The sequence below is a fragment of the Pseudorasbora parva genome, chromosome 17, assembly GCF_024679245.1.
Source record: "Pseudorasbora parva isolate DD20220531a chromosome 17, ASM2467924v1, whole genome shotgun sequence".
NCBI lineage: Eukaryota > Metazoa > Chordata > Actinopteri > Cypriniformes > Gobionidae > Pseudorasbora > Pseudorasbora parva.
In genome coordinates, this window is record NC_090188.1 from 15,619,140 (window position 1) to 15,636,704 (window position 17,565).

Here is a 17,565-nt window from a genome sequence, read left to right on the forward strand (position 1 = left end):
GGTCATCTTTGTTGGAACAGTTCACTCAGGTGCTTTTTAAAGGTGCAGTCAGTCATTTCTACATAAAAAGCAATAAGTGAGTAGTACTTGAATTGTTTAAGCTCAAGTTACTCAGATGAGATGGAGACTACTTATAAAATCACTTGAATGCCACAGCCATGTTCCAGAAGTTGTAAATGCAGGATTTTAAATTTCCCACTTTCAACCTTAGCAGATTCCAGTCAATCACAAGGATATACAGTACATTACAAAGCAAAATGGCGCTTTTACTCACCAAGACCATTTAGGGCCAGATTTACTAGATAGAGAAAATTAATGCGAGAGCGCAATTACAAAAAATCGTGGAGGGTAGTGGAAAGTAAATAATGGCGCAAATAACCTTAGCTCAACTCTCTTGTCATAAATTTAGCATCTGAACGGAAAACTCCATAAAAATAACTGTCTTTAATAAATTCTGACAGAGAGTACAAGTTAGTTCGCTCAACTTCAGTGGTCTTTTTTTAATGCCAAATTAGGGTTTGCGCTGTCACAAGTTGTTATTAAATTTGGCCCTAATTTATTTTTATTGCCAATTATGCTAAGGACTGCAGAGGTAAGATTCTTATTTTATAATTCCTATATATGTTACAATGTATAAGTAATAGCATATTTACACAGTGGTATTGGTAACTAAAATCGTTTGTATTTGCGCGATACTACATCTACACCCGCTAGGTGTCAGTGTTAGGCCAAGAGGGCTGCCATATCAGCCAGCACAATTTACACAAGAAAATTTTAAGATGAGTTCGAACCAAACAGGAAACAAGCCAGCATCTTCTGAGTATTAAAGTGTTATCCACTCCCTTTAATTACTACCTTTTAGTGTTGCACTACAGTCTATTTAAAAAATACCACCCATTAGACACTGCACACAACTCCTAATTCTTACCATCCTTTCACTTAGCTCAAGTTTCCTCTCCCTCCTCCTGTTCTCAAAGTGTCTAAGACATAAGGAGGGGCTGGTTGCATGACTGACAGTCCTGAAAGAGAGATGCTGAGACTCACTTTGTTTACAGCAGTCAGTAATCTTTTTTTTCTTCTGCTAATACCGCAGAGCACTGACACGGATCTCTTTATTTCTTTACCGTATCTTGTCTTTCTCTCTCTTGCCCTCTGCTTCTCTCCCTCTCTATCTCGTCCTGCTGTGAATGCTTTCTCAACTCTTGTACTTATCTCTCCTTGCTTCTCCCCACTCTCTTCCTCTTTCTCCCTGTCTCTCTCTCTAAAGGGGTGGGGAATGTTCATGTGAAGAGAGCAGGTGCAGTGCCTCCTCTCTTCTCTCTCTTTCTCTCTCTCTCTCTCTCTCTCTCTCTCTCTCTCTCTCTCTCTCTCTCTCTCTCTCTCTCTCTCTCTCTCTCTCTCTCTCTCTCTCTCTCTCTCTCTCTCTCTCTCTCTCTCTCTCTCTCTCTCTAGGTTGCTCTGTCTGTCTGTTTTCTGGCATCAGCAGTAGGGGAGAGAAGAAGGCTGTCTGTGTGTATGTCTGGCTGCAGTGTCGTAGGCTTGAGCCACGTTAAAATCCCACAGGAGATTAGAACGGGAACACGCGCTAGTCCGGACTCTTTAGAAATGGCAGCCCTAGGAGGTAGCAACAGACTGGCAAAACAAATCCAAGCATAATGAGGAAAGGATGAATATTGTCTCATGGAAAACCTGCATACTGTCTTTTTTTAACCCTTCGCTTTTTCTCTTTTCGTCCGTCTTCGACAAGCTCCCTCCTCCCACCCTCTCTCCCTCCCTCCCCTCCCTTCATCGCTCTGCTCCTCTCCTTTCTCTCTCTCTCTCTCTCTCATTCTCTCGTGCGCTCTCAGTGGAGGAATGTAGATAGAGGCTGAGCGTATGCCCACTGCTTTGCACGATATCAACGGCTCGCTCTACAGCAGTGGGGCACTCATCGGGCGCTGTTCAGAACGGATTTGCACTGCTAACGGATTTAATCATCCACCGTCTCCTCCTGGACAACTCTGCACCTGCCACTGCCTGATCTACCGGGGTTTATTGCTCAGCTTGCACGTACTGGGTCCGTGCTGCAGGTCCCTTGCTCACTTAAGGATGCTATAATTTATCAGGAGCTTTAGTCATGGAAAAGGGGACATTATTGCTTCATGGTCAACGCTCAGTCCTCCTGCTTGAGGGAACCAGCTTTCTGGGATATGTATAGCTGACTCAGCTCTCAAATACAAGTCAGATCGAGACCTTGAGAAAGGAATTGTGAATGAGGGAGCCAGAGAGTAAAAAAAAAAAAAAATTAGCCAGTGTTTAACTTTTACTGTATTCCATCTTTAATTATTGCATTGAATGAAGTGACGAGTTCAGAGGATAAATCTAATGGTGGTGTCATCTGCAAAAAGAGGGATTTGATAATCTGACGACAGAGAGTGCTGCTGCAACGGCTGGTGCTTGGAGTCAACATGCAGATGATTTCACTCCTCCCTTTCCTTCCACCTTCTTTGCTCGGCACCTTTATTTAACATTTGTACCTTTTTGTGATCTTGCGGCGAGCTGGGAGTTGTCTGGACGTATTGGTGGAACTGGACTAAAGGACTGTCCTTTTGCAGGATTCTGCAACCGCTGAGATTTCTACCTCCGGAATTCTATTGGGTGTATGCGCTTGTCTGATTGTGAGTGTGTGTATGTGTATTAGTTTGTGGCAGTGTGTGGATGTGATTTTGTCTGCCTTGATGTGTTCATAATTATTTATGTGTTTTTGCGGTAGTCTTTTTACTTTTCATTCTTTTCCAATGTCTGGCACTTCTGGCCGGCATTTCACCTTGTGCTGTCCATGTTTGCCGAGCGCCCGGCCTTGGGGTTAACCCTTAGTGTGCCACAGGCGAGATGAGTGACAGCTCGGGAACAGTGAATAACTCAGGGGCTATGGTACTGGAGGAGCCTGATGGGAGAGGTGGCTCTGGTGGACGTGAACAAGCCCAGGCCCCTGTGCGCGGTGGCATTTTAAGGTGTGGGACCTGTGCCCTTTGGCCCCGCCAACAGACCTGGCTTTGTGTGGTTCCGCTTCTCATTGGTTTCATAGGCCTAGGGCTCAGTCTCATGCTGCTGAAATGGATTGTAGTGGGTTCTGTGCGGGACTACGTGCCCACAGACTTAGTGGACGCCAAGGGTATTGGCCAGGACCCCATCTTTCTGTCCAAGCCTAGCACTTTTCCTAAGGGATCTGACACCACCACCACCACCACCACCACTATTGGTGTGGTCAACTCGGTCAGCCCCACCGTCACCACAGTGGTGCGGAGCCGGACTCGAACGGGAACTCCCCCAAACATTCCCCCTAGAGGCAGCGGGGCTTCCGGCAGTCAGGTGACACAGAAGAGCCCCTCTACACGCTTTGTTACACGTAATCCCACCTTTACGACCACCGTGGCCTCTACCACCATGTCTACTGTCCATACGTCCACATCCAGCCCCTCTCCCTCCAACCCAGCGGTCCTAAACGACTCCACCCAAATGTGGACCAGAGAGCAGTCATCCGAGAGGCACGTGACCACACCTGGTCGAACCCATGTCAGCCGCAAGACACGTAAGTTTGATTTATGATCAGTTCTAGATGGTTTTGCTATGGCAAGAGCTGTGCAGTTCTGCTTCTGTTGGGAGGAGTGTTGGTGATCAGACAGTATTTGTTGACTTCCTTTGCAGATTTTAGTTTTATGTGGGACTGTTAGTACGTGTATATTGTTTTAATGACATCCCAGAAGCAAAGCATGACAGACTTGTGGCGACATGCAGTCCTGTCTATCATGTTGCCAGGGAGCAGCACAAACACTAATGACAAGGAGCGATTCTGACCACTCCCTGTGTTTCAAAATGTGATGGTGAATCAAGATTTCATGGGTATAATAGTGGGAAAAAAAAGGTTTATGTTTCATGTTTTATCATTTTTCACTGGCTGCAGCACATGAAAAACCTTGTATCAGGATGTCAGTTACTATAGGGAATGCTAGAATATGTTTGCTTTAGCTCTGCGTTTGCTGATTCTATCTTCATACTGGTTTACTGGAAGAGCTGAAAGTGATGGGTCTAATGATGGAGCTATGCTTTGCTTAAATGTATATAATTGACAAAAATTAAACAGCACATTTTGTTGTTCATTTGAAAACTACAGGAGCCTCTGAAAATAAGATACTGTATTGTCTGCTAATGTTCATCTCAGTATCAGTGACATTTTAATTGTATACGAATGCAGAAATTGATTAATGCTTCATCATGCCTGATTGCTCGCACCTGCTCACAGTATATTACCTTACCAAGATATGCTGTCCATATGTGATTGTGCTGTGGGATTACAGTGGCTAAGTCTTCAGAATGTCCACAATTGCATTCACAATTAATGATCACATTCATTTGTATGCATTGGACAGCCTGTTCGCAGTGACATTCAGGTAGTTTGGTGGTACATCTGAATACTTGTTATCATAAGGATTACAATTACTCTTTTTCCACCATTTGGATAACCGTTCTCTTTGCTTAACCGTTCCATTCCGTGCCAATGGATATGTTTCATTTTCCACTATGGGGCTGAAAATGGAGCTCTTTGGAATGTAATAGAAATTCGTTGCTTTGGTAATGCAAGAGTTTACAGACGATATGAGATGTAAATAGTGACCGCAATAATGAAAGATAATCGGATACATCTCGTTTAATTTTTTCTTGTTCATTTGTGTTTACATTGCTCAAATAGCATGCTTAGCCAGCTATAGAGAAACTTGTAGCTAGGCAACTGATGTATTACAAACCCTGAGTTGTGACGCCACTTACACACACATTCTACCGGCACAGTTCAGCGCGGTTAGACAATCGCACTGACAATATCCGTGCCGTGGTGTTGTCACGATACCACATTTTTTACTTCGATATGATATCAGACAAAAAAACCTCGATACCAATACTAAATCGATACCACGGTAAAAACAAAACAAAAAACAGGTAATATGAATAATATGACAACAGAACTTATTATTCATTGTTTTATTTTATTTTTTACTAAAAATTCACTTGGCTAGCATGTTCCTGCCCTGGTTTTTGACCATTCCCTCCTCTTATTGCTATAATAACTGCATGCCAGTGTGAAGATCTTTACAGAGATCATCATTATCAATCATGTTATCATTCACTAACCTTTCACTTTTTAACAGGTTGGGATGACCAAAATCGTATTTTATTATACGAGTAATTTAATATTTTTTAAATGTAATCTTATAATTACAATATAGATTTTGAATTGTATCTGTTTTTAAAAAAAGCAAAAAATGCAAATTACAAACAATATGACAAAAACAGTGCTTTATTTTTCAGCTTCATTAGGTCTATTTAACAGTAGTAAGACATGAAAGAAATGAAATAATCAAATATAAAACTGCTTACTTAGTCTTCACTCTATAATTTAACTATACACTGATTCTTAATAAATATATTTTAGTTATTTAGCCAAGCATGTGGTGGTTTTCTATTTTTCATAGTTTTCTTAACATTAATAACAGAATATTAGGTCTGGCTTAAGACCTGCACTGATCGAATTACCTAAGCTTTATACGTTCACGAAAGACATATCCAACTGTGTTTACCTGAATACTCGCCAGATCGTGCATTTTTACTTATGTTTGACCATTCAAACCCAAATAATAATCTGCGAAAGAACTGAATGGCGATCGCATGTTTGTTGCCTGAAGGCATGTGTGCGCGCTTCAGGTCAGAGTCCGGCAGCGCGAGCACGTCCCGCGCCACGCTTTTTCTTCTCATGCGCGCATATTTCTGTTGTTTTCTCTGTCATACGCTGCGCGTATATTTAACTCTTCTACTGCCAATGTTTAGTGAACGGTGGAAGAAGAGCTCTGCACACACGTCATGACACCTGCTGTCACTCATCCACACACATTAAGAAATACAGCTCATGTTAGCGCTGTCCTCCCTAAAGTCCCGGTACTAATAAAAGTCCATATCGTACTGTTTGTAATAGCAGGGTATCGCAATACTTTTCTAGTACCGGTATATCGTGCAACACTACCGTGCCGTTTGTAATCGGCCTGTGCCGGACCAAATGGAAATACAACTGGAAACATTCCTTAGTGTTTTTGTTGTAGTGCTGTGAATATCATAATTTAATTTGAAGACCTCTTTCTTTTGAATTCATACGGTAATATTGGATCATAGTGTTGGGTAGTAGGAGGTTGGCATGACTCATGCCTCACCACTCTATGAGATTACTTCACGCCCATGCTTAATCCAGATTAATTTACCTTCATTCATGAAAGCTGCCACTGTTGCAACTACAGCTAGTTTTAGAAAATGTACATTGTAGTTATGTTGGAAAACCTGTTCTGTATTTTCATATTTTAGTTTTTATATAAATCATGGGTCTTCAACCGGGGATCCGTAGGGGGTTCTGCAATGCATTTTTTGATAAATTATTACATGGGGAGAAAACATCACAAAGTCAAATTCAAAAGTAAGCACCCTGAAACAAAAGTAAGACATTCATCATTTAGTATAGATAGATAACGTTACAGATTTTGATGGAATGCTGTGAGATTGCGAACTGAGATTAGTGACAGCTTAATTGTGATTGTAAAGTGAGCGCTCTTTCGTGCTTTTGAGGCTATAATCAATTTGATAAAAGTATTGCTTATCATGCTGCTAAGAGGAGCGATGCTAAATTACAAACTGCAAAGTTTTGGAAGTGACGTCTACATACACAACCAACTAATGAATTGAGAATTATTTTATCATCACATCATGTTGCTAATTTTAACAATGGCAAGTAATATACAGAAAGTATCGTCTGTATCGCCTAAGGGGTCCTTTCCCTGAAAAACTTTAAAGACCCCTGATGTCAAATTATAGAGCATTAAAAATAACTGTAAGATCCCAGCTCTCTCTTTCTCTCTCTGATCACTATGGATGTTGGTTTTCTCTTTATATAGTATTGTAGACCTCCTCTGTTCAAAAGTAATCAAAAAGAACCATTGAAATTTATGAGGGGTCATAAGTCTTTGAACGAGTCCTTATTGTATACTTTACTTGTACAAGTAATTCATTACCGCTTCAGTTGTCTGACAGATGATCTTGATTTTTTGTATCCCCTAGCAATACTTGCCCACCTTTATCAATAGCACATAGAAAAAGAAAACTAAACCATTTGTGATCCAAATGCATTTGAAAGCTCACAGCTGTGGCTCATCTTAAATCTCATTACTGCTCGCCATATTTGATATTACAGCTAGAAACAGATATTTCAGTGAAGACTTTTCAGATAATGAGATAATTTTGTTTTCCTAGAATAATTGTCCAGATTGGCTATGGTGATTTGAGTGGCCTGTAATTTGGTTTTCCCTTTTTGGACTTCTGTTAGTCATGTTGGCTGAAGACATGCAACTTCTGATGTTGCTGCCATGGATCTGCTAGCAGCTCATACGATGGGCATAGGTAGTTAGAGATGAATGCAAATTTGCAATGAGTGCTGGCGGCACTTTACGATGAGCTTACCGTATAAAAGCCATATCTCAATGTGATCGATTATGAAGTTGCCTGAATCAATTGTAGCATTAAATGAAAAAAGCTTTGGTTGAAACAGGCTGACACGATTCCTGGTTCCAGCTGACTGCCGTTTAATGACCATTGATTCTTTCTTTGTTTTGTAACATCAAGCTGATTGCGAGGATTAGTTCATGTCATCTACCACACTGTATTGGGCATTTACTACACTGTCACACTATTTGCTCTCAAAATACAAATGAGAGTGGAATCGTTTGATGATTCTGACATTAAATCAGTGCGATGTTAAATGACCAAAAATCATTCAGAATTTGTTTGAAGACGAGGTGATGTATTTGCCTCGTCGGTTTATTTCCTGTTTTAATAGAAAGCCATAAAATCACTCCCTTCCAGTACCATTAGAGCTTAATTTCACTCAGACCATTTAAAAAAAAAATGTCACTTTGATTTATCTTTTTAAGATTTCCTAAAGGAGGGATGAAGCTTTAAATATTAATGCTTAGAAAGGGAAACATGTTCAATATGTAGAAGAGCATGTGAATAATTGACAAGGGTGTGCTGAAAAATTATCAGGGAAACGGATGAGAAATGTGCAGGGTTTTATAAATAGAGGTGGAGGAGAGGATGGTAAAACAGGCAGTGGTGACTGGATTCGACATGTCAGTGTGTAGAACATGCCAAACTAGAATCTATGTAGGGGGACACATTACTTGACACTTAACATGACTACTGTTAAGTAGTCCGTCCGTCCGTCCATCCGTCCCCCGTCCCCCCAACTGCTGGCAAGAAGAAAAGTTCAGGTGGAAAAAATTACACTGTTGTTTTATTTAGATTTTTTGGGTCATATTAGTATTATAGTATAATATCATAGTATTTCCTGATGAAAAAGCCTTGGTAGGAAATTAACCTGGACCATTCTGGTTCAATGTTGGTGTAGGTTATTGACTTTTAGTTTGTCTAAAACTACCCTTATGCCATTCCTGTTTGACTTTCTTTTGTGTAACACCACAACCCACCATCGCAAGTGAGGTACCATGTGAGCCCAAGCATTAGAAAAGCCATACATATGGAGCTGGTGATGTGATGCAAATGACAACATGTATTAATTTACAAATTGTGCACTATGGTAAAGATGTTTTTTTGGTGTTTTACTGCTACTAATTTTGATTTGAGCTGGAAACTGCAGTAAATTATTTAACATTTGCAGAAATGTAGGTAAGAGACGTTTTTTCAATGAGCTTATGTTAAAAGTGAACATTCTTCACTTTTTCAAATATCTCATGTCGTTCCAAACTGACTTTCTTTATTCTGTGGAACACGAGTATTTGATGACAGAATTGTAATGTTTGGGTTGTGGTAGAAATTCCCCTGTCTTAAATAAAACCAGGTGTCCCCTGACACCACCAATATTATCCTCAAGTGTCTCTTGTGCTCCACTAACCTGCTGCGCGGCATTAACCAGACAGACTCCAGCCAATGCCTTTGAATATGCTAAATTCATGGCCTGAGAGGATCTCTGACCAATTTCAAAGAGAATAGTACAACAGTTTTTATAGAATAAGTGGATGGCAAAGATAACATGGTAACCCATACTTGGATTTTATCCCCTGCATTTAACACAATCCAAGTTAGTGCAAACTGCAAACATTAGGTGTAGTGAGTAGCTAGTGAACACACACACACACACACACACACACACACACACACACACACGGCAAACCGTGGAGACACACCCGGAGAAGTGGGCAGCCTTTTTTTGCCGTTGCACCTCAAAGACACCTCATCTCCTGCCAGTATTGAGAATCGAACCCACAACTTTCGGGTTACCAGTCTCACACTAAGTTTAGGGGACATCAAAAGCATACCAATGTTAATCCTGCAAGAAAAATAAGTGTTAGTTATGATTAATTCATTAATTTAATTCACAGGGTGAACGGTCCATTTATGTTGGTCATTGCTCATTGATGTTAATGAACTTGAACCATTTATCTTTTTTGTTTTTTTGTTTAGATGATTTAATCTACTTAACCAACAATTCAATATAGCTAAACTACTGTGGGGTTACAGTGCCATTAACCAATTTCTTAGTCTGTTTAACTGCCTTTTTTTCAAGCTTGCAATGTAACGTTATTTCTTACGATGATTAAGAGTCTTAAGCTTGGTTTATGCTCGCCGTGTCCGCACGAGCGCGAAGGTGCGAGCGGCAGAAATTACGTCATCGCGGAGTGGACGGTAGTGGACGGTAGTGCGCGTTGAGTGTGCGAGACCCCATTTGGCTTGCAGTGTGCAGCACATTTTTTTTTACTTTCTGCGCGGCTCCCTATCCAAAGATGCATGAGTTTGAGGCAATGAGCCTACAAAAGCAGAAATAAGCCCTTTTATTAAAAAGAAAGATCCATGTTTAATAAAACAATTTTCACAAAACTAAAAGAAAAGGTTTACTGAAATTAGGAAATATTAAGAGATTGTTTATTAGTTTAATGTCACAGGTAATAATCTCAAGGTTTAGTGAGTTTTACACAATTCTTTTGTAGTGTGGTTTTTGGTGAAGTGTACTAAAATAAATATCGTCAGTTTGTCACCTGTGTATGTTACTTCCTCTCACCATTGTTTCCTGAAGGTTTATTAATCAATTACTACGAGTCGCCCTCTGCGTTTCAAAGAATAGTACAACGGCAAGCACGTCAAGTATTAATGCCTCGCTTATTTGTGGAATAGCTCGCACAGTCAGCGGAGGCTTGCGGAGATATAACATTATAGATATAAGATAGATTATAAACAAGGTATAGATATATAAACAAGGCTTTAATGTTCAGCCATTTGAACACTTTATTTTTCTTTTTGCAGTTTTAAGTTGAAGTTAGCATCAAAAATGTAGAAAATAGCAGCAATTATAAAATCCTGAAGGCCTAGCAGGATATTTGTGAAGTGTTGAACTCTGGTTCAAATGCAAATCATTTCTGCGTATTTAGATTTAGTTACAAGCCAAAGAGTGCAATATTCTTGAATTGTGTGCTGATTAGTTCTTTTTTGAAATCGCCCCTTGTTTATGTTACAAATGCGTCTCACAGGAGAGTGGCTTAAAAGATGCATGGGATGTTTATAAGAAAACAATAAGCTGTTCATCAGCTATGCTGGAGGCAAATGTTAAAGGAGGAAGCTTTGTCTTCATTACCACAGGTTTAGTTTCTGTCACAGGGATTGGGCGTCTAGATTTGTCATATAGAGTATCATTATAAGCACTGTTTGGAAATAGATCTTTCATTGATTCCATGAAGATAGAGATACTTGTTTATGACATTTAATTTACAGAGCTCTCAATTAACTAATAGCTGCATTAAGTCTTAATGATGCTTTCTGACACAAACTAATGCTTTTTTTGTGTGTGCATTCTTCACATTGCAACAGTAGCCTACATACATTTTTCTGTACTCATCTTAATCAGTTTAAAATATTAATATTATGCATGCTCTGAAAACAAGTATATCATCATTTTGCTTGTCAAGTAATTTAATCTTGCATTAAGGATGTTTAGATTTATTTTACGGGGGGGGGGGGTGTATAAAGATTTTTTCCTTTCAGTTTAGCATTAATTACGTATGATGTCATTAGCTTTATTCACTGCTTTTTGTTTCTCCCACTTCCTTTTCATTTCTTTTCTTTTGTCTCACAGTATCCTATGCTTTTGCAGGCCTACTTCAAACCCTTTAATATCTATGGACAAACGAATATCAAGTCGCTTTGGCGGGTTGCCTTGGTCACTTGATGGTGTTCAGGCTTTTCAACCTAATACCACATTGTGACTTTAAATAGAGCTGACCAGCATGACAAATGAGGACCATAAACCTCAACAAACCATTGTACTAAAGCTCAGCCAATCAGAGATCAGGGATAATGTTTTCTCTCAGCCCCAAAATACAGGCCAGGATAAAGTAACACAGCCTCACTATCAATCTTGCTTATTACTGTTGCAGCTTAAAGACTATTGAATATCCCAGCCAACACAATAGAATGCTGTAGAAAGACCTACCTACCTTGCAACAAACAATACCACAATAGTATCATTCTTATTATATTTTAAATCAAGAAGTCATGGAAGTGAATATTATGTGTATAATGTAGTAGTAGTAGATATTATTATTATTAACAGTAATAGTAATAATAATGTGAACTTTTCAAAATTAAGTGATTTCTCAACAACTGAATGTAACGTTTTTTTGACAAGCCAAACATGTCAGTCTCTGAGAAACGTAATCTATTTAATCCACGAAACTTTCCATTCCATTAAAATAATTATAATAAACTATGCAAAAAGCATTTAAAAAACCCATGGTTTATACCCCAAATCACACTGGCAGCGTTTGTCTCGCGCAGCTGAACCGTGGCTCGTGTATTGCAAATACAGATGAATATTGTCCATTCTGTCACATTATCCGGTGTTCTCCACCGACACGTGCTTTGATTTATGATGGGCAGCATATATCTGCTCCAAATGTGACCATGTTCCCCTTTGTCTCAAACACGCATGCATATAACATACTTTTATTATTTATTTTACAGTGCTGGATGTCATATGGTGATTGTGAAACACAAGGAACACTTAATTAAATAGTTTTATGTTGAAATGTGTTGTTTGTCATGTTTATCAGGTCAATTTCGATCAAGAACAATGCACTGTAGCTTTAATTCAGTATGAACAGCGCAGAAAAAATTGACTGTGTGCTGAACGCTCCTGTGACGCACTGCCGCGCCTCCTCTGAATGCCCTAATCGGTTAATGTGTGCTGATAAAAATATGCGTTTATTACGCTCTGCTAACGTGTTCAGTGTGAAACCGGCGAAACTAAAAACGTTGACTTAATACACTCATGGGCATCAATCACATTACTGAATACTTGCCTGCTGAGAAATAAATAATTACCTTACGATCTATGTTTTCATATCCACATAATTTGAACATCACTGCACTGATGTCTGTCAAAAAATTACATGTACAATACACAGTAGTATTTACAAGCGAGGTCCAGGAAGTAAAAATTGTTACATTTTATTACCCCATAGGAGATTTTAGATTTTACTCCTATATATAATTTTTTTATTTTATCAGTGATTTTTCATGATTTTTCAATCAATCTGGGTATCATATTATGCTAATAATAAAAGTATTTTAAATATAGCTTTTATATGCTTTTCAAAAAGAACAACATAGTTTTATATACAAAATATGAATCTCTGATGCACGTTCTTGCAATGTCTGCTTTCATGTCAACACAACAGGCATGCATCAGAAATCTCTTTTCATTAAAAAGATCGAAGATGAATGTATTTCGAAGATGTGAAGTTTGGAAGCACATGAGGATGAGCACATGAACTGTATGTAAGAAATGTATTTCAATAAATCATAAAATGGCCCTGATATTTCACTAGACATTAAGAAATCATGTTCATTTCAAATACTTATATCACTGACAACAGTAGTCCAGCCAGGATATTGTAATTTAAAGTTGTTGTTGCAGCCCTCAACTGATGTTAATGTGGACATGTTGTGTTTTGGCCTGAAGCTCCACCCTCCACCTATCTACCAATCACGAAGTCAGTAGTGTTTCGGCATCCAGGTTGCCAGATCTGCTCTAGTTACCACAGCTGCAGATGGATACGTTCCTGCTGGATCCTGGAGTCTATCTGGCAACCTCGAGTCAGAGGGAGGGAGGGAGGGAGGGAATACACCTGCAGTAACAGTTTTGGCCACAATTTTAAATACACTTCCTTTAACATAAATCTTTCCATTGCACAAAAGGTTCTTTATAGTGGAAAAAAGTTCTTTAGATTATTAAAATGTTCTTCTCATTAAAATAAAAAATAGCTCTTTAAAGTCTGTTAATGGATATTTTTGGGGGGGAACTCAAAATGGTTCTTTTATGGACATATTTTTTAAGAGTATTGTCCTGCAAATAGGAAGGCGACTCTAATACTTGACCAATAAACAGTTCAATAAAGTTCTATAAAGGCATATATTGGCTAATATCTGTAATAATTCATCCAGACCATCATTATGCCCACAAATTAAATAGCTCTTGGGATTAACTTGATCTTAAAAGAATGTGATTTACACAATTAGTAAGCCTGCAATGGCACAGAATAATTCCTCTGCCTATCCATTTCAGTAATTTGCTGTATATGTTTTGTGGCTGATTTGCGTTGTCCCTTTCAGCGCTACCTAAGGGATAAAAGAGTGCACCAGACTCCCAGAGTCTGTTATGAGATATTGATTCACGTGTGATTGTCTGCGAGACTTGTGCCTCTCAGCACTTTGACTGGCATCAGTTTTAGTGTCAAAGGTCTGATTGCTCATGCACAGCACTTTTCTCTGTTCCTAGACTTGTTTTGAAGAGCCACACAGGACACAGCCCTTTCTATGTAAGTGCACTAGATATCACAAGCAATTTGATAATTAAATTTCACCCCTGAATTTGGTAGAAAAGCGGCATGAAATTTGATAAGCTTTGTTTTAAGCATTATCATTTCAAAACACTCTCCGTCCACACTAGCATTTTCAATTCTGTTCTAAAACTTGCTCGTCCACACTGAAACATAAAAAAAGCGTACATAATCTTACTGTGCATGTGTAAAAGATATTAGCTCACATAAGCCCCTTTCACACTGCGATTCCGGCAAATACACGGATAATGCGACCCGGCATTTGTTCCCGGGTCGCTAGATTTGGTCCATTCACACTGCCAGCAAAATACCGTAATATGTGCACTTTTCACACACAACCCGTAACGGTCCCGAGTCGAGTTGACACGTGACATCCTGATGTGACGTATAATGGCGAGCGATCTCAGCTATAGTAAGGAGCTCCGTGGTCTCGACTTGTGTCCAGTTTGCGCACATTTCTGCTTGTTTAATTTTAGTTTCTTTTGTATACGAACACTCTCTGAGTTTAAAACACCGACTAGCTCTTCTGTCACTGCATAATACTGGGTTGTATTATTGAAAAAACAAGCTCTAGGAGTCGCACGATAACTACGTACACGTTGCGGCATTAGCTTCGGCTTTTGTTCACACAGCGCTCGTCCCGGGTCGAATACCGCAATATTACTAGATCCCCGACCCGGGTCGAATTCGGTAATCAATCCCGGGACGTGGTTGCTTTCACACAGAAGGCGACCCGGCAATGCTCCGGGAATATTGCGGGTCCGACGTGCAGTGTGAAAGGGGCTATAGATAATATTGAGAAGTTTTCACGCAAATCATTTTATTAGCAAAATATCCTTTCCTCATGTTCTGTCTTAGAACAAACATTGTTATTTTGCAGAATATACAGTTCATTTTCTATCATCTTTGCAGGAATGTAATATGAAGATAGTTATCATTTATTTGAACAAAAATAACCAGGTAACCATAGACTAATAGGTACAATATGTGTCACATAACTAAACGTGTCTTTCCTTTTGTATTTTCAAATGTATCCACTTGGGAGAGCGTCTTCAAAAAGCACAGTTTTCACAGGACAAAAATGCTGTCTCCCTTTTGCTCGGAAGAAAAAAAGCATTTTCAAATCTGAATTAATGAAGATGTAGCCTCAGGATGTAGTCTCGATGTTCCTCTCTTTCAATGAAGTATGGGTGTCACCATTCTTACTTGGAAGATCTCAACGTCTGTTGTACATGATTTGCTCTCCCACACTAGTCTGACAGATGTAGTTTGATTAAAATCTGTCAAAGTACAGATTTAGATTCTTATATCCTAGTTTGACTAAACAAGAATAATGACTGTGAGAGTTTTAGAGCTGTCTGAATGGTGCAGCTGCAGTAGGGCTAAGTCTTTCTCATAGCCCTGAGGGAACAATCCTACAGCCATGACATGATCCCTTATGCCTGAACTCATTTGGGCTGCTTAGAGCACTATCTTCTTGCTTACCCCCTCCCCTCCCTCCCTTTATCTCTCCTCCAAAAATGCTGGTTGGTGGCTAATGTGGTCCATGTGCTCTCCATTAGTTTTTCCCCTCACTTTTTCATTTTGCCGCCTTCTCATTCTCTTGTGGTTATCGAGGCAGATCTGTCACAGGGACACTGCTCCTCAGGACATGGCTTCACACACCGTGACAGCATCCAGCCAACACTCTCAGCTCAGATGGCAGATTAAGGACATGCACCCACAAACACACACATATTTCGATGTCTTACCAAGGTTGATGAATGGTGGAAATGGACCGAGTGTTTTGCATGGCTGTGTGGTCAGGGCTCCCACGGTGAGCGTCTGAGTATGTACGGGGGAGTGGTCAGCACGGATGCGGACCGTTAGAGGCCATATGTGTCTTCTTCCCGCTCAGATCTGGTTGGCATCAACAGGGTTGAACACGTCAGCAGTAGAGCCATTCTCCCGTTTCAGCCACATTTCAAGCGTTTACTGCTGGTTTCCCACTGAGCCTCACGCCTCTGACTCCTCACATATTGTAGATGCGAGTCGGAATTATAAATGACTGCTGTGGTGATGAGATCTAATGTGCATAATGCACGATTTAATGTTCATCATTTTAAAATGTCAGTTAGATTTTAAATTGGAAATGTCTGTTCAAAAGTAAGACCAAACAATTGTTTATTCTTTTCATGAGCCAAATGCTGATTCCTTCCAGAGAGAGAGAGAGAGAGAGAGAGAGAGAGAGAGAGAGAGAGAGAGAGAGAGAGAGAGAGAGAGAGAGAGAGAGAGAGAGAGAGAGAGAGAGAGAGGGAGGGGAATAAAATGTAGAGGCCCAGATTTTAATGTAATTTTTTTATGAGACCATGGTAATAATTAGTAATAATTATCGCATAGGGTCAAAGTGAATAGGATTAAGTGTCACTATCTTATTTGCCATTGATGCCACATGGCTAAGCCTTTAAATAATACCTTTTGAAAATAAATGTAATTGTCTGGCTTTAGACTACCTATATTTATTCTATTATTACAGATACAATCTGATGTTTTTATATACACTCACCTAAAGGATTATGAGGAACAACATACTAATACTGTGTTTGACCTCCTTTCGCCTTCAGAACTGCCTTAATTCTACGTGGCATTGATTCAACAAGGTGCTGAAAACATTCTTTAGAAATGTTGGCCCATATTGATAGGATAGCATCTTGCAGTTGATGGAGATTTGTGGGATGCACATCCAGGGCACAAAGTTCCCGTTCCACCACATCCTTAAGATGCTCTATTGGATTGAGATCTGGTGACTGTGGGGGCCATTTTAGTACAGTGAACTCATTGTCATGTTCAATAAACTATTTTGAAATGTTTCAAGCTTTGTGACATGGTGCATTATCCTGCTGGAAGTAGCCATCAGAGGATGGGTACATGGTGTTTATAAAGGGATGGACATGGTCAGAAGCAATGCTCAGGTAGGCCGTGGCATTTAAATGATGCCCAATTGGCACTAAGGGGCCTAAAGTGTGCCAAGAAAACATCCCCCACACCATTACACCACCACCACCAGCCTGCGCAGTGATAAAAAGGCATGATGGATCCATGCTCATTCTGTTTACGCCAAATTCTGACTCTACCATCTGAATATCTTAACAGAAATCGAGACTCATCAGACCAGGCAACATTTTTCCAGTCTGCAACTGTCCAATTTTGGTGAGCTTGTGCTAATTGTAGCGTCTTTCTCCTATTTGTAGTGGAGATGAGTGGTACCTGGTGGGATCTTCTGTTGTTGTTGCCCATCCGCCTCAAGGTTGTGCATGTTGTGGCTTCACAAATGCTTTGCTGCATCAGTCGGCCTGTTCTCCTCTGACCTCTAGCATCAACAAGGCATTTTCGCCCACATGACTGCTGCATACTGGATGTTTTTCCCTTTTGACACCATTCTTTGTAAAACCTAGAAATGGTTGTGCGTGAAAATCCCAGTAACTGAGCAGATTGTGAAATACTCAGACCGGCCTGTCTGGCACCCAACAACCGCGCCACGCTCAATTTCTTAAATCACCTTTTGTTCCCATTTAGACATTCAATTTGGAGTTGATTAGATAATTGTATT

The 17,565-nt window shown here is 39.9% G+C and overlaps 1 protein-coding gene across 2 annotated transcripts in view; it reads left to right on the plus strand.

Annotated features, from left to right (window-relative positions):
* Positions 1-1,486: 1,486 nt before the first annotated feature.
* The window catches only part of LOC137044566 (pro-neuregulin-3, membrane-bound isoform), a 430,521-nt gene continuing 414,442 nt past the window's right edge, over positions 1,487-17,565 (plus strand). The window contains exon 1 of one of the 2 annotated variants that reach the window (XM_067420621.1): positions 1,487-3,571. In XM_067420621.1, the coding sequence (XP_067276722.1) occupies positions 2,872-3,571 (700 nt within the window). In that variant the 5' untranslated portion in view covers positions 1,487-2,871. The remainder of the gene's footprint in view (positions 3,572-17,565) is intronic. The other variant, XM_067420620.1, reaches the window with a different exon arrangement.